Source organism: Cherax quadricarinatus, chromosome 49 (assembly GCF_038502225.1).
Source record: "Cherax quadricarinatus isolate ZL_2023a chromosome 49, ASM3850222v1, whole genome shotgun sequence".
Lineage (NCBI taxonomy): Eukaryota > Metazoa > Arthropoda > Malacostraca > Decapoda > Parastacidae > Cherax > Cherax quadricarinatus.
Window position 1 is genome coordinate 26,238,735 of NC_091340.1, and position 23,516 is coordinate 26,262,250.

At 41.6% G+C, this 23,516-nt stretch overlaps 1 protein-coding gene across 1 annotated transcript in view; it reads right to left on the bottom strand.

Annotated features, from left to right (window-relative positions):
• Positions 1-4,840: 4,840 nt before the first annotated feature.
• LOC138850991 (major facilitator superfamily domain-containing protein 8-like) overlaps positions 4,841-23,516 on the bottom strand; it is a 61,882-nt gene continuing 43,206 nt past the window's right edge. Inside the window, exons 6-7 of the mRNA XM_070095309.1 lie at positions 10,677-10,825; positions 4,841-6,998 (exon numbers count right to left, since the gene is read on the bottom strand). Of these exons, the coding sequence (XP_069951410.1) occupies positions 6,090-6,998; positions 10,677-10,825 (1,058 nt within the window). The 3' untranslated portion in view covers positions 4,841-6,089. The remainder of the gene's footprint in view (positions 6,999-10,676; positions 10,826-23,516) is intronic.

Below are 23,516 nucleotides of genomic sequence, written 5' to 3' on the forward strand. Positions count from 1 at the left end.
GACAGCAACGTAGCTTCATCAACCAGGCAGCAACGTAGCTTCATCAACCAGGCAGCAACGTAGCTTCATCAACCAGGCAGCAACATAGCTTCATCAACCAGGCAGCAACATAGCTTCATCAACCAGGCAGCAACATAGCGTCATCAACCAGGCAGCAACGTAGCTTCATCAACCAGGCAGCAACGTAGCTTCATCAACCAGGCAGCAACGTAGCTTCATCAACCAGGCAGCAACGTAGCTTCATCAACCAGGCAGCAACATAGCTTCATCAACCAGACAGCAACATAGCTTCATCAACCAGGCAGCAACGTAGCTTCATCAACCAGGCAGCAACGTAGCTTCATCAACCAGGCAGCAACATAGCGTCATCAACCAGGCAGCAACATAGCTTCATCAACCAGGCAGCAACATAGCTTTATCAACCAGGCAGCAACATAGCTTCATCAAGAAGGCAGCAACATAGCTTCATCAACCAGGCAGCAACGTAGCTTCATCAACCAGGCAGCAACGTAGCTTCATCAACCAGGCAGCAACAGCTTCATCAACCAGGCAGCAACATAGCTTTATCAACCAGGCAGCAACATAGCTTCATCAACCTGGCAGCAACATAGCTTCATCAACCAGGCAGCAACACAGCTTCATCAACCAGGCAGCAACATAGCTTTATCAACCAGGCAGCAACATAGCTTCATCAACCAGGCAGCAACATAGCTTCATCAACCAGGCAGCAACATAGCTTCATCAACCAGGCAGCAACATAGCTTCATCAACCAGGCAGCTCAGGCAGCAACATAGCTTCATCAACCAGGCAGCAACATAGCTTCATCAACCAGGCACCAACATAGCTTCATCAACCAGGCAGCAACATAGCTTCATCAACCAGGCAGCAACATAGCTTCATCAACCAGGCAGCTCAGGCAGCAACATAGCTTCATCAACCAGGCAGCAACATAGCTTCATCAACCAGGCAGCAACATAGCTTCATCAACCAGGCAGCAACGTAGCTTCATCAACCAGGCAGCAACATAGCTTCATCAACCTGGCAGCAACACAGCTTCATCAACCAGGCAGCAACAGCTTCATCAACCAGGCAGCAACATAGCTTTATCAACCTGGCAGCAACACAGCTTCATCAACCAGGCAGCAACAGCTTCATCAACCAGGCAGCAACATAGCTTTATCAACCTGGCAGCAACACAGCTTCATCAACCAGGCAGCAACATAGCTTCATCAACCAGGCAGCAACATAGCTTCATCAACCAGGCAGCAACATAGCTTCATCAACCAGGCAGCAACATAGCTTCATCAACCAGGCAGCAACATAGCTTCATCAACCAGGCAGCAACATAGCTTCATCAACCAGGCAGCAACATAGCTTCATCAACCTGGCAGCAACATAGCTTCATCAACCAGGCAGCAATACAGCTTCATCAACCAGGGAGCAACATAGCTTCATCAACCAGGCAGCAACATAGCTTCATCAACCAGGCAGCAACATAGCTTCATCAACCAGGCAGCAACATAGCTTCATCAACCAGGCAGCAACATAGCTTCGTCAACCAGGCAGCTCAGGCAGCAACATAGCTTCATCAACCAGGCAGCAACATAGCTTCGTCAACCAGGCAGCTCAGGCAGAAACATAGCTTCATCAACCAGGCAGCAACATAGCTTCGTCAACCAGGCAGCAACTTAGCTTCATCAACCAGGCAGCAACATAGCTTAATCAACCAGGCAGCAACATAGCTTCGTCAACCAGGCAGCTCAGGCAGAAACATAGCTTCATCAACCAGGCAGCAACACAGCTTCATCAACCAGGCAGCAACATAGCTTCATCAACCAGGCAGCAACATAGCTTCATCAACCAGGCAGCAACATAGCTTCATCAACCAGGCAGCAACATAGCTTCATCAACCAGGCAGCAACATAGCTTCATCAACCAGGCAGCAACATAGCTTCATCAACCAGGCAGCAACATAGCTTCATCAACCAGGCAGCAACATAGCTTCATCAACCAGGCAGCAACATAGCTTCATCAACCAGGCAGCAACATAGCTTCATCAACCAGGCAGCAACATAGCTTCATCAACCAGGCAGCAACATAGCTTCATCAACCAGGCAGCAACATAGCTTCATCAACCAGGCAGCAACGTAGCTTCATCAACCAGGCAGCAACATAGCTTCATCAACCAGGCAGCAACATAGCTTCATCAACCAGGCAGCAACATAGCTTGATCATGTTAGGTAAAAAGAACACAAGTGCATCTAATGTGACATTTTATTGTGGCAACGTTTCGGTCTCCAGGAGGTTCATCAAGCCGTTACAAACAACACATGGACACAGAGGGTATATATAGGCTTAGAGTGAGGTGTAGTACTAGTAGTAATAGTAGTAGTAGTAGTAGTAGTAGTAATATTAGTTGTAGTAGTAGTAGTAGTAGTAGTAGTAATAGTAGTAGTAGTAGTAGTAGTAATATTAGTTGTAGAAGTAGTAGTAGTAGTAGTAGTAGTAGTAGTAGTAGTAGTAGTAGTAATATTAGTTGTAGAAGTAGTAGTAGTAGTAGTAGTAGTAATAGTAGTAGTAGTAGTAGTAGTAGTAACATTAGTTGTAGTAGTAGTAGTAGTAGTAGTAGTAGAAGTAGTAGTAGTAGTAGTAGTAGTAGTAGTAGTAGTAGCAATACTATGTGGTAGAACAGTCAACTTGCACATCAGTAAAAGGTTATGCTACTTGGGTAGCATAAAAATAGGTTAGACAAATATTTGATGTTAGTGGTTAGTTTTGAGAAAGTCTGTCTTAGTGTTGCTCGTCTGTTATGTTCTTGTGTAGTATTAGCAGCAGTGACTATGTGATGGCAGGGTTCGTTGTTCTGAGGAGGGTTTTTGCTAATACTTCACAGATGATAAAGCTGCCGTTATTTTCTTTGTGTTAGAAACAGCGATTAATGATGATTCAAGGCATTTACGTCTGCGGAAATTAGGTTCTCTGATCACTAGTTGGGCGTTGTTGAATTTCATGAGGTGATTGGTGGAATTCCGGTGGTGTACACAGGCCATGTTCAAGTTATCATTCCTACATGCTTTAATGTGTTCATTGTGACGTTTTTCGAGGTTCTTTGCTGTTTCACCTACACATATTTTGTCGCATCCTCCACAAAGTATCATGTAAATTCCTACATTGACTGGTTTGTGGTTGTACGATTATGTCCTGGTTAGATCCCTTACGGAAGTGCTGGATGCAATGGTGACTCTAGTGTTAGTTTGTGCGAGTACTTTAGAAATGTTCAATACAACCTGGCTGGAAATATAAACACTTAAGTAGTAATTCTTTGTTCCTTATATATGGTGATAAATGCTCATATTTCAACACGTTCTCTTCTATTCACATCTATTTTGTTTCTTCCTTGAATAATCACAGTTAAAGGTCTCAAAAGAGTACAAATAGTCTTACAGGAAATTTTATGAGGAATACAAAAATCTTGTCAGATTTGGTATAGCTATAATGAAAAGTACAAAAAATTATGAAGTTCAAAACTAGCCACTTCACTTATAAGACAAATCAAAATGGCAGCCTATAAAACTTATGCCCAGGATGCCACATGTCTACCCAGGATTTTACCCATCCTTTAATCATGCCATAACAGGATCTGAAGGAATATATATATATATATATATATATATATATATATATATATATATATATATATATAATATATATATATATATATATATATATATATATATATATATATATATATATATATATATATATATATATATATATATATATATATATATATATATATATATATATATATATATGTATATACATATATATATATATATATACATATATATATATATATATTTATATATATATATATATATATATATATATATATATATATATATATATATATATATATATATAGTACCACCTCTGGAACCGGACTGGGGACAGTCATCCTCAGACTAAAGTATAAACTTACTTCAGGGAAAACTTGAGATTCTCCCAGTAGCTGTTTGAATATTTTCTTCTCCTGCCACCCTCTATATTTTATATTCTATGTAAACTTTATTTAAAGACACAATACATTAACAAAAATACAATAGAAAGTAGACCAACATACATGACATGTCAGAGCTACATCTCAAATACTTCGTCCAGCTCCCCTGCGGTGGGCCACGTGCCCAGAATGCTGCAGGCATTTTCTCTCTGGATCGTAACACTGAGTCTCTGAAAGAGGAAGCTGGCCACTGTGTGATCTTTGGTTTGTGCTATGAGTTTTTCTCCCAGCTCTTTGAGGAGCTTTAGATCACACTTTCCCCATTGCTCCAAGGGTCTCCGACCTTACTGGAATGAAGTTATAGCAAGGGGGAAGGCCGTCATAATTGTGGATCTTCTGGGTCTCCTTGTAGCTAGCGGCGCCACCCTCTTCAGCTACACAGTATGGAAAGTAAGTGTCCGCCAACGTGGCAGTACAGGTGTAGTCTCAGACAATCTGCTTTCCATCCTTCCAGGGCAGCATAGTGACTCCATCTGGACGCTTTTGACTTCCGTCGGACCTCCATACTTGAGGTTCCCATTGAGCTGGGCAACGGGATGTGGCGAGACGTCTCTTTATGATGTCGTTGACCTCCTCATGTCTGGCATACTTCTTTCTAATGTATGACACATGAGACTATGAAGTCCAAATTGATCAGCCATCGCCCTGCCGCACCTATATCGGGGCTGCTAGGGCTGCTTGTGGGTTGAGCCGGGTGCCCAGGGAGGAGTTGGCAATGACTAAAAGAAAATCTCCTGAATGAGGTGCCTTCACCGCTAGCAGATGAGCTTTGTCTTTTCCTGAAGTGTTGTTGAGCATTGTTTTTGCATTTTTTTTTTTGATCCGTTTGTCCCAGTGGGACTGTTGGTGCTGTTGGGCGGAGCTGATCTGCTGGAGGAGTCTGCAAAGGTTGTCCCACAGCATGGCTGCTTCAATGAATCTGGGGTCTTCAGCTCCTACATATATATATATATATATATATATATATATATATATATATATATATATATATATATATATATATATATATATATATATATATATATACATATATATATATATATATATATGCACTTACTTACTTATAATAACGACATACAAAATAGATAACGTGGACAGAGACAGGATGTTCCAGAAAGGGAACACAGAAACAAGGAGTCACAATTGGAAGCTGAAGACTCAGACGAGTCACGGGGATGTTAGGAAGTATTTTTTCAGTCATAGAGTCGTCAGGAAGTGGAATAGCCTAGCAAGTGATGTAGTGGAGGCAGGAATCATACATAGCTTTAAGACGAGGTATAACCAAGCTCAGGGAGCAGAGAGAGAGGCCCTAGTAGCGATCAGTGAAAAGGCGGAGCCAGAAGCTGAGTCTCGACCCCTGCAACCACAATTAGGTGAGTAAAATTAGGTGAGTATATCAACCAAATAACTGCTGCAGCATACGGGTGCCTGGCAAACCAAAGAACAGCATTTCGACATCTAAATAAGGAGTCATTCAGGACCCTGTGCACTGTGTACGTTAGGCCCATATTGGAATATGCAGCGCCAGTTTTGAACCCCTCACCTAGCCAAGCATGTAAGGAAACTAGAGAAAGTGCAGAGGTTTGCAACAAGACTAGTCCCGGAGCTAAGGGGTATGTCCTACGAGGAGAGGTTAGGGGAAATCGACCTGACGGCACTGGAAGACATGAGAGTTAGGGGGGATATGATAACGACATATAAAATACTGAGAGGTATAGACAAGGTGGACAGAGACAGGATGTTCCAGAGATGGAACACAGCAACAAGGGGTCACAGTTGGAAGCTGAAGACTCAGATGAACCACATTGATGTTAGGAAGTATTTCTTCAGTCAGAGTTGTCAGGAAGTGCAATAGTCTGGTTAGTGATGTAGTGGAGGCAGGATCTATACAAAGCTTTAAGAAGAGGTATGATAAAGCTCACGGAGTGGAAAGAGTGACCGGGTAGCGGCCAGTTGAATAGGCGGGGCCAGGAGCTGTGAATCGACCCCCCGCAACCACAACTAGGTGAGTACAACTAGGTGAGTACACTAGCTGGAGTGTTCCGGAGATGCTGGTCCGTCATAAGCATTAATTTCCCTATTTGGCAACTTCATTGGAATTAAACGACGATATAGAAGTGCCAGTTCAACAAGTGCCACTGCGTTAATCAAGGAGAGTATCCCGAAGCACCATCTGGTGCCAAACTCCTCGTATATGTAGGTGACAATGATAGGGCCGATTATACGGGAGAAGCTGCCAGCGCTTCCTATAACACCCATCCAGAGTCCCTGGGGCCTGGGGCCAAGGATTTTAGAGAATATACCCAGTAGAATGCCCTGTGCTACCGGGAAACCTACTATGGCAATGATGAAGGCGATAATAAGCTGAATTCCCGGTAACTGGGGAGTGTTGTAGCACCATTCCTGGATGGGAGGACAGCCGTCTGAACAGTGTTCGTCAGCATCGGCATCGTCAGCTAACATTCCCGCTTGGTAATGACTCAGCTGCTGCATCTGCACTGTCTGGGTGGTGGACGGAACAGCATCTGTCACATTAACCTGGTCACATTGCTGCATGGGGATGACGCCATGACCCCATGGGATGAAGAGGAAGAAACCCACCATCATAGGCAACAATCCTAGAAGCAAGGCGAGCAACCTCTCGTCGAACTTCCTGGATAATACACCACTTAAAAAGTACATAATGATGTTCAACGCTGCAGCGACACTCACAGCAATCGCCACCGCGATTATGGCCCTGTTCTCCGACCAGGCATACTGGTCCATCACCAGAGGGACGAGTATGGCCTCCATCACCACGGCGATGAATGTGATAGCAAATCGGGCGTAGAGGATACCAGCGACAGATTGGTAATCAGGACTAGGCAGCTTCACCTGGTTCTCGGGCCCATTAGACGAGGTCATGAAGTCTCTCTCATTCTTGGAGATGTTGTGCTCCTGCGGATTAGAGCATTGGAAGAATATTTTACATAACATTAAAGAGAATTTACAAGAGATAGAAGACTTGGATAGTTAAACCAGTCAGATGACAGCAACTTAGCCTTGATCTGAGTAGATGGCAACTGTCTGGGGGATTAGTGTGGAGTGTTATAGACCACCATGGCTTCTAGTAGTCTTTTGGAATCTCGGGTTAACTTAAAGTGTTGAAGTAGGAGGTTCTACTTCTCTAAAAGGAAAATAGGAGGCTGAAAATTCTCCAAGATGGATTTAGGAGTGAGTGTGAGAAGGGTGGAATCGGTGTGGAGAAAAAGGTTACCAATAGTTAGTTGAAGAGTGGCAGCTGCTTCAAGTGGAATGTTGTCTCTACTAAAGGTAGAAGTATCAAGATAAGGAAGCTTAACAGAGAAGATCTGAAGGAAGGAAACCGATTCTCTGTTCTCCAGGAAGAGTGTACTTCACTGGTTAGCGAGGTTAAAGGTACCACTAACTCCTCTGCTAATCAAGTAAGAGCATTCTGGTTCTAGGTGATTCACAGGTAAGATATATGGACCGTGCTTTTTGTAACAGATATTAACATTAGACAGAGAGTGTGCTTCCCAGGAGCTGGTGTTGATGACATAATCTGCAGGTTGGATAATATTATGTCAGGTAATGGAAGCAAGCCCATCATCTGTCTTAGTGCTGGTGGAAATGATATCTGGAAGGGTAGGAGACAAGAGATGTTGGATAAGTACAAGTCAGCCATAGATGTAATTAGGTCTAAGGGAGGGGTTCCAGTCATATGTAGCATCTTGCCTAGAAGGGGAGTGGGCAATGAATGGATGTCTAGGGCAACTGGTGTAAATTGCAGCCTATACAGGTACTGCAAGGGATTTGCAATTCCATTCATTGATAACTGGGACAAATTTTATGCCAAACGTGATTTGTATACAGTAAGAAAAGACTGATAAAAAATAAATCCCCCAAATTGCCTACTTGCATTTGTGGTCACAGTGGTGCCTATGCTAACTTTCCTATGGTGTAGAAATATGCTTAGTTGGACGAATCTTATTGTGGCTAGCTGGTCCAGTGGCTAACGCGACGGTCTGGTATGGTTTGTTTGCAATCGTGTCATTACGATTTCGTGAGTCATGCCTACGGTTGTGTCTATAAGATTCCTTGTAAAATATGTGAAGAAGTTCATTAGGGACAAACTGGTAAAAGTCTTGGACAAGATTCTAATGCCCTGTTAATTCATGAGAGAGATTTTAAGCATCCAATTGATTTTCAAAATGCTGAGAAAGTTGTATCAAGTAAGTCCATGGTCGACAGGAATATAATAGAATCAGATTTCATAAAAATGTAGTTTTGAAAATAATACGAATATTGCTTTTGGATTATACAAATTGGATTCATTTATAATTAATAAAATTTGGGAAGAATTTAAGATACATTAGACAAGTAAAAAATTTTAATGTTTGGGTAGAGTATCAGTTGTGTTTCACAGAGTCGGGTGTAGTGACGTGACTGTGAGGTGTAGTCTTGTTGTTGTGACATGACAGTGAGGTGTAGTCTTGTTGTTGTGACGTGGCTGTGAGGTGTAGTCTTGTTGTTGTGACATGACTGTGAGGTGTAGTCTTGTTGTTGTGACGTGACTGTGAGGTGTAGTTTTGTTGCTGTGAAGTGATTGTGAGGAGTAGTCTTGTTGTTGTGACGTGACTGTGAGGTGTAGTCTTGTTGTTGTGACGTGACTGTGAGGTGTAGTCTTGTTGTTGTGACATGACTGTGAGGTGTAGTCTTGTTGTTGTGACGTGACTGTGAGGTGTAGTCTTGTTGTTGTGACGTGACTGTGAGGTGTAGTCTTGTTGTGACATGACTGAGGTGTAGTCTTGTTGTTGTGACGTGACTGTGAGGTGTAGTCTTGTTGTTGTGACGTGACTGAGAGGTGTAGTCTTGTTGTTGTGACGTGACTGTGAGGGGTAGTCTTGTTGTTGTGACATGACTGTGAGGTGTAGTCTTGTTGTAATGTGACTGTGAGGTGTAGTCTTGTTGTTGTGACGTGACTGTGAGGGGTAGTCTTGTTGTTGTGACATGACTGTGAGGTGTAGTCTTGTTGTAATGTGACTGTGAGGAGTAGTCTTGTTGTTGTGACGTGACTGTGAGGTTTAGCCTTGTTGTTTTGACGTGACTGTGAGGAGTAGTCTTGTTGTTGTGACGTGACTGTGAGGTGTAGTCTTGTTGTTTTGACGTGACTGTGAGCTGTAGTCTTGTTGTTTTGACGTGACTGTGAGGTGTAGTCTTGTTGTTTTGACGTGACTGTGAGGTGTAGTCTTGTTGTTGTGATATGACTGTGAGGTGTAGTCTTGGTGTTGTGACGTGATTGTGAGGTGTAGTCTTGTTGTTGTGATGTGACTGTGAGGTGTAGTCTTGTTGTTGTGACGTGACTGTGAGGTGTAGTCTTGTTGTTGTGACGTGACTGTGAGGTGTAGTCTTGTTGTTGTGATATGACTGTGAGGTGTAGTCTTGGTGTTGTGACGTGATTGTGAGGTGTAGTCTTGTTGTTGTGATGTGACTGTGAGCTGTAGTCTTGTTGTTGTGACGTGACTGTGAGGTGTAGTCTTGTTGTTGTGACGTGACTGTGAGGTGTAGTCTTGTTGTTTTGACGTGACTGTGAGGTGTAGTCTTGTTGTTGTGACGTGACTGTGAGGTGTAGTCTTGTTGTTGTGACGTGACTGTGAGGTGTAGTCTTGTTGTTTTGACGTGACTGTGAGGTGTAGTCTTGGTGTTGTGACGTGACTGTGAGGTGTAGTCTTGGTGTTGTGACGTGACTGTGAGGTGTAGTCTTGGTGTTGTGACGTGACTGTGAGGTGTAGTCTTGGTGTTGTGACGTGACTGTGAGGTGTAGTCTTGGTGTTGTGACGTGACTGTGAGGTGTAGTCTTGTTGTTGTGATGTGACTGTGAGGTGTAGTCTTGTTGTTGTGACGTGACTGTGAGGTGTAGTCTTGTTGTTTTGACGTGACTGTGAGGTGTAGTCTTGTTGTTTTGACGTGACTGTGAGGTGTACTCTTGTTGTTGTGACGTGACTGAGAGGTGTAGTCTTCTTGTTTTGACGTGACTGTGAGGTGTAGTCTTGTTGTTGTGACGTGACTGTGAGGTATAGTCTTGTTGCTGTGATGTGACTGTGAGGTGTAGTCTTGTTGTTGTGACGTGACTGTGAGGTGTAGTCTTGTTGTGACGTGACTGTGAGCTGTAGTCTTGTTGTTGTGACGTGACTGTGAGGTGTAGTCTTGTTGTGACGTGGCTGTGAGCTGTAGTCTTGTTGTTGTGACGTGACTGTGAGGTGTAGTCTTGTTGTTGTGATGTGAATGTGAGGTGTAGTCTTGTTGTGACGTGACTGTGAGCTGCAGTCTTGTTGTTGTGACGTGACTGTGAGGTGTAGTCTTGTTGTTGTGACGTGACTGTGAGGTGTAGTCTTGTTGTGACGTGACTGTGAGCTGTAGTCTTGTTGTTGTGATGTGACTGTGAGGTGTAGTCTTGTTGTGACGTGACTGTGAGGTGTAGTCTTGTTGTTGTGACGTGACTGTGAGGTGTAGTCTTGTTGTTGTGACGTGACTGTGAGGTGTAGTCTTGTTGTTGTGACGTGACTGTGAGGTGTAGTCTTGTTGTTGTGACGTGAATGTGAGCTGTCCACTCACTTGGAAGACAAAAGGCAGCAGGATAGTCAGGTTGAACACTCCCAGCACAGCACTGATCCAGGCTGGAGCAGTGTACTTGTTCCACTGGAACCATTCGACACCAGTGTCCACGTTATCCGGGATGAGCAACGTCAGCACAGCCTGTAGAACTGGAACACTGTTGTGATAACTGGAACAATGTTGTGATAACTGGAACAATGTTGTGATAACTGGAACAATGTTGTGATAACTGGAACAATGTTGTGATAACTGGAACAATGCTGTGATTACTGGAACAATGTTGTGATAACTGGAACAATGATTGACTGGAACATGATTGTGATAACTGGAACAATATTGTGATAACTGGAACAATGTTGTGATAACTGGAACAATGCCGTGATAACTGGGACAATGTTGTGATAACTGGAACAATGTCGTGATAACTGGAACAATGTTGTGATAACTGGAACAATGTTGTGATAACTGGAACAATGTTGTGATAACTGGAACAATGTTGCGATAACTGGAACAATGTTGTGATAACTGGAACAATGTTGTGATAACTGGAACAATGTTGTAATAACTGCAGCAATGTTGTAATAACTGGAACAATGTTGTGTTAACTGGAACAATGTTGTGATAACTGGAACAATGTTGTAATAACTGGAACAATGTTGTAATAACTGGAACAATGTTGTGATAACTGGAACAATGTTGTGATAACTGGAACAATGTTGTGATAACTGGAACAATGTTTTGATAACTAGAACAATGTTGTGATAGCTGGAACAATGTTGTGATTACTGGAACAATGTTGTGATTACTGAAACAATGTTGTGATTACTGGAACAATGTTGTGATAACTGGAACAATGTTGTGATAACTGGAACAATGTTGTGATAACTGGAACAATGTTGTGATAACTGGAACAATGTTGTGATAACTGGAACAATGTTGTGATAACTGGAACAATGTTGTGATAACTGGAACAATGTTGTGATAACTGGAACAGTGTTGTGATAACTGGAACAATGTTGTGAAAACTGGAACAACGTTGAAATAACTGGAACAATGTTGTGATAAATGGAACAATGTTGTGATAACTTGAACAATGTTGTAATAACTGGAACAATGTTGTGATAACTGGAGCAATGTTGTGATAACTGGAACAATGTTGTGATAACTGTAATAATGTTGTGATTACTGGAACAATGTTGTGATTACTGGAACAATGTTGTGATAACTGGAACAATGTTGTGATAACTGGAACGATGTTTTGATAACTGGAACAATGTTGTGATAACTGGAACAATGTTGTGATAACTGGAACAACGTTGCAATAACTGGAACAATGTTGTGATAACTGGAACAATGTTGTGATAACTGGAACAATGTTGTAATAACTGGAACAATGTTGTGATAACTGGAACAATGTTGTGATAACTGGAACAATGTTATGATAACTGGAACAATGTTGTGATAACTGGAACAACGTTGTGATAATTGGAACAATGTTGTGATTACTGGAACAATGTTCTGATAATTGGAACGATGTTGTGATAACTGGAACAATCTTGTGATAACTGGAACAATGTTGTGAAGAGCTCTGTTCCACAAGGCACAGTACTTGCCCCCATCTTATTCCTTATCCTCATATCAGACATAAACAGAGATGTACACCACAGCACCGTATCATCCTTTGCGGATGATACTAGGATCTGCATGAGGCTGTCATCTGCTGAGGACGCGGTTAACCTCCAAGAAGATATAAACAAAGTTTTCCAGTGGGCAACGGTAAACAATATGATGTTCAATGAGGACAAATTCCAACTACTCCGTTATGGAAAACTGGAGGAGATAATAACTAGAACAGAGTATACTACTGACTCCGGCCATACAATAGAGCGGAAAAATAATGTAAGGGACCTGGGAGTAGTAATGTCTGAGGATCTCACTTTCAAGGATCACAACAGTGCCACGATCGCACGTGCAAAGAAAATGATAGGATGGATAATGAGAACTTTCAAAACGAGAGATGCCAAGCCCATGATGATCCTTTTCAAATCACTTGTTCTCTCTAGGCTAGAATACTGCTGTACATTAACATCTCCATTCAAAGCAGGTGAAATCGCAGATCTAGAGAGTGTACAGAGAACCTTTACTGCACGTATAAGTTCTGTCAAGCACCTTAACTACTGGGAACGCTTGGAAGCACTTGACTTGTATTCGTTGGAATGCAGGAGGGACAGATATATCATAATCTACACTTGGAAAATCTTGGAAGGAATGGTCCCAAATCTGCACACAGAAATCACTCCCGACGAAAGTAAAAGACTGGGCAGGCGATGCAAAATGCCCTCAATAAAAAGTAGGGGTGCCATTGGTACACTAAGGGAAAACACCATAAGTGCCCGGGGCCCAAGGCTGTTCAACAGCCTCCCATCAAGCATTAGGGGAATTGCCAATAAACCCCTGGCTGCCTTCAAGAGAGAGCTGGACTGATACCTAAAGTCAGTGCCGGATCAGCCGGGCTGTGGCTCGTACGTTGGACTGCGTGCGGCCAGCAGTAACAGCCTAGTTGATCAGGCCCTGATCCATCGGGAGGCCTGGTCATGGACCGGGCCGCGGGGGCGTTGATCCCCGGAATGACCTCCAGGTAACCTCCAGGTAACTGGAACAACTTTGTAATAACTGGAACAATGATGTGATAATTGGAACAATGTTGTGATAACTGGAACAATGTTGTATTAGCCGGAACAATGTTGTGATAACTGGAACAATGTTGTAATAACTGGAACAATGTTGTGATAACTGGAACAATGTTGTCATAACTGGAACAATGTTGTAATAACTGGAACAATGTTGTGATAACTGGAACAATGTTGTAATAACTGGAACAATGTTGTGATAACTGGAACAATGTTGTCATAACTGGAACAATGTTGTAATAACTGGAACAATGTTGTCATAACTGGAACAATGTTGTGATAACTGGAACAATGTTGTGATAACTAGAACAATGTTGTAATAACTGGAACAATGTTGTGATAACTGGAACAATGTTGTAATAACTGGAACAATGTTGTGATAACTGGAACAATGTTGTAATAACTGGAACAATGTTGTGATAACTGGAGCAATGTTGTGATATCTGGAACAATGTTGTGACTCTGGAACAATGTTGTAATAACTGGAACAATGTTGTGATAACTAGAACAATGTTGTAATAACTGGAACAATGCTGTGATTACTGGAACAATGTTGTGATTATTGGAACAATGTTGTGATTACTGGAACAATGTTGTGATAACTGGAACAATGTTGTGATAACTGGAACAATGTTGTGATAACTGGAACAATGTTGTGATAACTGGAACAATGTTGTGATAACTGGAACAATGTTGTGATAACTGGAACAATGTTGTGATAACTGGAACAATGTTGAGATAACTGGAACAATGTTGAGATAACTGGAACAATGTTGTAATAACTGGAACAATGTTGTGATAAGTGGAACAATATTGTGATAACTGGAACAATGCTGTAATAACTGGAACAATGTTGTGATAACTGGAACAATGTTGTGATAACTGGAACAATGTTTTGTTAACTGGAACAATGTTGTGATAACTAGAACAATGTTGTAATAACTGGAACAATGTTGTGATAACTGGAACAATGTTGTAATAACTGGAACAATGTTGTGATAACTAGAACAATGTTGTAATAACTGGAACAATGCTGTGATAACTGGAGCAATGTTGTGATATTTGGAACAATGTTGTGACTCTGGAACAATGTTGTAATAACTGGAACAATGTTGTGATAACTAGAACAATGTTGTAATAACTGGAACAATGCTGTGATTACTGGAACAATGTTGTGATTATTGGAACAATGTTGTGATTACTGGAACAATGTTGTGATAACTGGAACAATGTTGTGATAACTGGAACAATGTTGTGATAACTGGAACAATGTTGTGATAACTGGAACAATGTTGTGATAACTGGAACAATGTTGTGATAACTGGAACAATGTTGTGATAACTGGAACAAAGTTGAGATAACTGGAACAATGTTGTGATAACTGGAACAATGTTGTAATAACTGGAACAATGTTGTGATAAGTGGAACAATATTGTGATAACTGGAACAATGCTGTAATAACTGGAACAATGTTGTGATAACTTGAACAATGTTGTGATAACTGGAACAATGTTGTGTTAACTGGAACAATGTTGTGATAACTGGAACAATGTTGTGATAACTGGAACAATGTTGTGATAACTGGAACAATGTTGTGATAAATGGAACAATGTTGTGATAACTGGAACAATGTTGTAATAACTGGAACAATGTTGTGATTACTGGAACAATGTTGTGATAACTGGAACAATGTTGTGATATAACGGGTTTATTTGGTAGGCTGTAAGCGGGGTGTGAATGATACGTCTTCTTCGGAGGCTTCTTACTTTATTGTTAAGTCGTAGGTGGGTTACACAGGAGCTGGGAGTACTTGTGTCTTCCTGGTAGGCCGTTGTGTGAGAGAAGAGAGAGTGAGGCAAGTCTGGGCATACTGAAGTGGCAAGGCCTCTAGGTGGCAGCACCAGCATGGCGCGAAATATGAACTAAGCTGGCAGACAGCATGGGCTGTCTGTGCAGACAGTACAGGCTGTCTACATACGCTCGGCCACCTACAGCGCGTTGTCCCGACGCGACAATACTGGTAGTAAAAGAAACTCTGTCTCTCTCTCGTAGGAACAGGGCACAGAACACAAAATAAAAACATATATATACATATGGACATGGAAAAAAAACTTCCTACAGGTAGGGAAGAAAAAACATGGGGTGTGCTAAACATCGTGGTCAAAGGCAATGAGCGTTGAAAGGCATCACTGCACGCCTTCCTGCGTCTGGACAGGTACTGCAACACAGGAGACATCGCTGCGGCTGAGCTGTGACGTAACAGGGTACGGTCTCCTCTGGTGAAGCAGTCATCATGGGAGTCGCTGCAGGTTTTCACTCAACCTAGGGCACGACATGCTGGTGCCCTCGAGTGAGGCGTCGACAAAACTCGGCAACTGGGCAGGACTTCTGGCAAGCGACTCAGGAGGACACTTTTCGACTGGTACTGTCGCTGGGCTGTCACTGCCGGCGAGCGTGGAGCGAGTTGTGGAGCGAGTCGTGGCAGAGACGACTGGGCAAAACATCTGGGAGTCGTAACATCATACACCAGACTGCAGTGAGCGAGCTAGCAGTCAAAGTGACATCATCTTTGTGCAGGCTGCTCACTGAAGCTTGTGACACGAGGCTGACACAGCGCCTGCCGACAGGCCTGGCTGCGGCTTGACGAGTATCATCTCTCGACAGTTGGAGTTATAGCAGAGGTTAGCCTAAGCATCCCCAGACTTGTTTCTCTACATATAACTGCACTCTGACGGTCTGGAGGTGAAGTGAAACAAATCTCGATGGGAATCGTAGCAGGTACGATTCTGCAGAACATCACGAGCGACGAGCATAAAAGCTTTCTGTACAAGAGGGCTTGTACGCTCAGGGCTGAGTAATCAGCTGTCAAACACACTGGTCACACGGGTGACTTAACACGGTGGTGCTACTCAGGTCTGGCTGGCCCAGACCTCACTGGACACACGGAAACTTTAAAAACACACCGCTGTACATACGGTACAACATGGCTTAACTAGCAAATGATGCTTTTCTGTGCACAAAACTGACACTAAGACATATACTAAAATGTGAGAACACCTACTAAGAGGAATTAATTAACACACGACATACATTTTCTCTCAATCTTCTCGACAATACTGAAATAATTACTGAACACTCGATGGTGACATCATGTGATGTCAGGCGTGATGTCGCGAGGTGACGTCAGCAGGGCTGTGACGTCAGCAGACATCTCGAGGTGACGTCAGGGAGACATCATGAAGTGACGCCAGGCAGACATCGTGAGGTGACGTCAGCAGACATCTCGAGGTGACGTCAGCAGACATCTCGAGGTGACGTCAGCAGACATCTCGAGGTGACGTCAGCAGACATCTCGAGGTGACGTCAGGGAGACATCATGAGGTGACGTCAGGCAGATATCGTGAGGTGACGTCAATGTGATGCGGGCAGCAGACCACAGCATGTGGCCTGGGACATCTGGTAACCCACGTGGCTTTGTAGGTCTACGTGACATCGGCCACACCCAACGTGGTGTCGATCCACGTGGTGTCGTGATCTACGTGGCATGCTGATCCACGCAGCTTCGAGTGGCCTTGGGCACTCGGATACACAGCACTGGCAAAGAATTCACACGAAAAACAGCAGAAAACACAGCAGAGGGAGTGGGCAGTGGTGAGTGTATGGTAGTGTGGTGGCGAGGAGCGTGGGTGAGTGTATGGCAGGGCGAGCATCTAGCCATTCCTCCTCCTCCTCCTCCTCCACCCACAAACACGTGGAGAAGCTCACACTGGACGCAGAAATCACCACAAAACCCACCTCTGGCTTGCTGAAACAGCTGTGCTGAGCTGAACAACAACAGCAACATACAAGTGACGCTGAACACGTGACTTGAGAAACAGCGTGGGACACTGTAGCGTGGGACGCTGTAGCGTGGGACGCTGTAGCGTGGGGTCACTGTGACGCCACTCACAATTCTCGAAGACTTTCGACAAATTTCGGCTGGATCCTGCTAGTACCTGTGTCTGGATGCTCAAAAGTGCAGACACGACATCAGGATAACTCGTTGAGAGACGGATGCTTCTTGTATGGGATGATGAAGTGAAGATGACTTCATACCTCTTCCTCCCCCTCTCCAGGCAAACACAACTGCTGCAAGCACCGCTGCCACCATTTATAACGGACTTATTTGGTAGGCTGTAAGCGGGGTGTGAATGATACGTCTTCGGAGGCTTCTTACTTTATTGTTAAGTCGTAGGTGGGTTACACAGGCTTGTGTGTGTGTGCCCATGGCCCGGGCAGGGCCATCCCACGAGAGAGAGCTGGGAGTACTTGTGTCTTCCTGCTAGGCCGCTGTGTGAGAGAGAGTGAGGCAAGCCTGGGCATACTGAAGTGGCAAGGCCTCTAGGTGGCAGCACCAGCATGGCGCGAAATATGAACTAAGCTGGCAGACAGCATGGGCTGTCTGTGCAGACAGTACAATGTTGTGATTACTGGAACAATGTTGTAATAACTGGAACAATGTTGTAATAACTGGAACAATGTTGTGATAACTGGAACAATGTTGTGATAACTGGAACAATGTTGTGATAACTGGAACAATGCTGTGATAACTGGAACAATGTTGTGATTACTGGAAAAATGTTGTAATAACTGGAACAATGTTGTAATAACTGGAACAATGTTGTAATAACTGGAACAATGTTGTAATAACTGGAACAATGTTGTGATAACTGGAACAATGTTGTAATAACTGGAACAATGTTGTAATAACTGGAACAATGTTGTGATAACTGGAACAATATTGAGATAACTGGAACAATGTTGTGATAACTGGAACAATGTTGTGATAACTGGAACAATGTTGTGATAACTGGAACAATGTTGTGATAACTGGAACAATGTTGTCCTATGACAGCAACAAAAAATTGGTTGATGGGGGGAGGTGTATATACACTGATAGGAGGTATATAGTCTGAAGGTATATACACTGACAGGAGGTATATTCACTAATAGGAGGTATGTACACTGATAGGAGGTATATACACTGATAGAAGGTATATACATTGATAGAAGGTATATACACTGATAGAAGGTATATACACTGATAGAAGGTATATACACTGATAGAAGGTATAAACACTGATAGAAGGTATATACACTGATAGGAGGTATACACTGATAGAAGGTATATACACTGATAGAAGGTATATACACTGATAGAAGGTATATACACTGATAGGAGGTATATATACTGATAGACGGTATATACACTGATAGAAGGTATATACACTGATAGAAGGTATATACACTGATAGAAGGTATATACACTGATAGGAGGTATATACACTGAGAGGAGGTATATAAACTGATAGTAGGTATATACACTGATAGAAAGTGTATACACTGATAGGAGGTATATACACTGATAGAAGGTATATACACTGATAGAAGATATATACACTGATAGAAGGTATATACACTGATAGGAGGTACATACACTGATAGAAGGTATATACACTGATAGGAGGTATATACACTGATATAAGGTATATACACTGATAGAAGGTATATAAACTGACAGAAGGTATATACACTGATAGAAGGCATATATACTGATAGGAGGTATATACACTGATAGGAGGTATGTACACTGATAGGGGTATATACACTGATAGAAGGTATATACACTGATAGGAGGTATATACACTGATAGGAGGTATATACACTGATAGAAGGTATATACACTGATAGAAGGTATATACAATGATATAAGATATATACACTGATATAAGGTATATACACTGATAGGAGGTATATACACTGATAGAAGGTATATACACTGATAGGAGGTATATACACTGACAGAAGGTATATACACTGATAGGAGGCATATACACTGATAGAAGGTATATACACTGATAGGAGGTATATACACTGATAGGAGGTATGTACACTGATAGGAGGTATATACACTGATAGAAGGTATGTACACTGATAGGAGGTATGTACACTGATAGGAGGTATATACACTGATAGATGGTATATACCCTGATAGGAGGTATATGCACTGATAGGAGGTATATACACTGATAGAAGGTATATACACTGATAGAAGGTATATACACTGATAGAAGGTATATACACTGATAGAAGATATATACACTGATAGAAGGTATGTACACTGATAGGAGGTATATACACTGATAGAAGGTATATACACTGATAGGAGGTATATACACTGATAGGAGGTATATACACTGATAGGAGGCATATACACTGATAGAATTTATATACACTGATAGGAGGTATATACACTGATAGGATGTACATGCATTAATAGGAGGTATATACACTGATGGGAGGTATATACATTGATAGGAGGTATGTACACAGAGAGGAGGTATATACACTGAGAGGAGGTATATACACTGATAGGAGGTATATACACTGATAGGAGGTATATACGCTGAGAGGAGGTATGTACACTGAGAGCAGTTATATACACTGATAGGAGGAATATACACTGAGAGGAGGTATATACACTGATAGGAGGTATATACACTGATAGGAGGTGTGTACACTGAGGGGAGGTATATTCGCTGATAGAAGGTATATACACTGATGGGAGGTATATACACTGAGAGGAGGTATATACACTGATAGGAGGTATATACACTGATAGAAGGTATATACACTGAGAGGAGGTATATACACTGAGAGGAGGTATATACATTGATGGAAGGTATATACACTGACAGGAGGTATATACACTGATAGGAGGTATATACACTGAGAGGAGTATATACACTCAGAGTAGGTATATACGCTTAGAGGAGGTATATACACTGATAGGAGGTATATACACTGATAGAAGGTATATACACTGATAGGAGGTATATTCACTGATAGGAGGTATATACACTGATAGGAGGTATATACACTGATAGGAGGTATATACACTGATAGGAGGTATATACACTGATAGAAGGTATATACAATGATAGAAGGTATGTACACTGTAAGGAGGTATATACACTGAGAGGAGTTATATACACTAATAGGAGGTATATACACTGAGAGGAGGTATATACACTGATAGGAGGTATATACACTGATAGTAGGTATATACACTGAGAGGAGGTATATACGCTGATAGAAGGTATATACACTGATGGGAGGTATATACACTGATAGGAGGTGTATACACTGATAGAATTTATATACACTGATAGAAAGTATATACACAGATAGAAGGTATATACACTGATAGGAGGTATGTACGCTCATAGAAGGTATATACACTGATAGAAGGTATATACACTGATAGAAGGTATATACACTGATAGGAGGTATATACACTGAGAGGAGTATATATCCTTGAGAGGAGGTATATGCAATGAGAGGAGGTATATAGACTGAGAGGAGTATATACACTGAGAGAAGGTATATACACTGAAAGGTGTATATACACTGATAGAAGGCATATACACTGATAGAATGTATATACACTCATAGAAGGTATATATTCACTGATAGAAGATATATACACTGATAGAAGGTATATACACTGATAGGAGGTATATGCACTAATAGAAGGTATATACACTGATAGGAGGTATGTACACTGATAGGAGGTATATACACAGATAGAAGGTATATACACTGAAAGGAGGTATATACACTGATAGTAGGTATATGCACTGATAGGAGGTAAATACACTGATAGGAGGTATATACATTGATAGGAGGTATATGCACTGAGAGGAGGTATATACACTGAGAGGAGGTATATACACTGAGAGGAGGTATATACACTGATAGGAGGTGTATACACTGAGAGGTATATACACTGAGAGGAGGTATATACACTGATAGGAGTTACGTACACTTATAGAAGATATATACACTGAGAGGAGGTATACACACTGAGAGGAGTTACATACACTGATAGGAGGCATATACAGTGAGAGGAGGTATATACACTGATAGAAGGTATGTACACTGATAGGAGGTATATACACTGAGAGGTGGTATATACGCTGATAGAAGGTATATACACTGAATGGAGGTATATACACTGAGAGGAGGTATATACACTGAGAGGAGTTATGTACACTGATAGGAGGTATATACACAGAGAGGAAGTATGTACACTGATAGGAGGTATATACACTGAGAGGAGTTATGTACACTGATAGGAGGTATATACACTGAGAGGAGGTATGTACACTGATAGGAGGTATATACACTGATAGGAGGTATACACACTGATAGAAGGTATATGCACTGATAGAAGGTATATACACTGATAGGAGGTATATACTCTGATAGGAGGTATATGCACTGATAGTAGGTATATACACTGATAGAAGGTATATACACCGATAGAAGGTATATACACTGATATGAGGTATATACACTGAGAGGAGGTATATACTCTGATAGGAGGTATATACACTGATAGTAGGTATATACACTGATAGAAGGCATATACACTGATAGAAGGCATATACACTGATAGGAGGTATATACACTGATAGGAGGTATGTACACTGATAGGAGGTATGCACACTGATAAAAGGTATATACACTGATAGAAGGTATATACACTGATAGAAGGAATATACACTGATAGAAGGTATATACACTGATAGGAGATATATACATTAATAGAAGGTATATACACTGATAGGAGGTATATACACTGATAGAAGGTATATACACTGATATTAGGTATATACACTGAAAGGAGGTATATACACTGATAGGAGGTATATACACTGATAGAAGGTATATACACTGATAGGAGGTATATACACTGATAGGAGGTATATACACTGATAGGAGGTATATGCACTGATAGGAGGTATATACACTGATAGGAGGTATATACATTGATAGGAGGTATATACATTGAGAGGAGGTATATACACTGAGAGGAGGTATATACACTGATAGGAGGTATATACACTGATTGGAGGTATATACACTGAGAGGTATATACACTGAGAGGAGGTATATACACTGAAGTTAGTTATATACACTGATAGAAGGCATATACACTGATAGGAGGTATATACACTGATTGGAGGTATATACACTGAGAGGTATATACACTGAGAGGAGGTATATACACTGAAGTTAGTTATATACACTGATAGAAGGCATATACACTGATAGGAGGTATATACACTGATTGGAGGTATATACACTGATAGGAGTTTTATACACTGATAGGAGGTATATACACTGATAGGAGGTATATACACTGAGAGGAGTTATATACACCCATAGGAGGTATATACACTGAGAGGAGGTATATACGCTGACATAAGGTATATACACTGATGGGAGGTATATACACTGATAGGAGGTATATACACTGAGAAGAGTATATACCCTTGAGAGGAGGTATATACACTGAGAGGAGGTATATAGACTGAGAGGTGTATATTCACTGAGAGAAGGTATATACACTGAGAGGTGTATATACACTGAGAGGAGGTATATACACTGAGAGTAGGTATATACACTGAGAGGTGTATATGCACTGAGAGGAGGTATATACACTGAGAGGTGTATATACGGTGAGAGGAGGTATGTACACTGAGAGGAAGAATATACACTGAGAGGAGGTATAAAAATTGAGGTGTGTATGTCTCGTGGTATGTATACTGTTTACCAGTACTACTACTACGAATAATAATAATAATAATAATAATAATAATAATAATAATAATCATAATCATAATCATAATAATAATAATAATAATAATAATAATAATAATAATAATAATAATAATAATAATAACAATAATAATAATATATAGACTGTAAGCCTACATGCCTGGGTTTTAATAGTTTCCAGCAGAGAGGAAGCCTGGTGAGTCTGTCACTTCAGACGGCGTCACACTGCCTCTCCCTCACTCAGCATCCAGGCATCCTAGAGTCAACAAGACCTACTCCTCTCCCTCGTGGGCATGGTCCCCCCACCTGGGGTCAGGACAACGTAAACACACTGCCTGTGTATCCACGATATAGCAAATAAAGAATCCTCCGAAGCCTTATCATTTGTCACTGCCTTGATAACGGCGCAATTATCCCATATTACAAATGGTGGAAGAGATGTTTGCAGCACTTGAGAGGGTAATGAAGTTATCTTCACTTCATC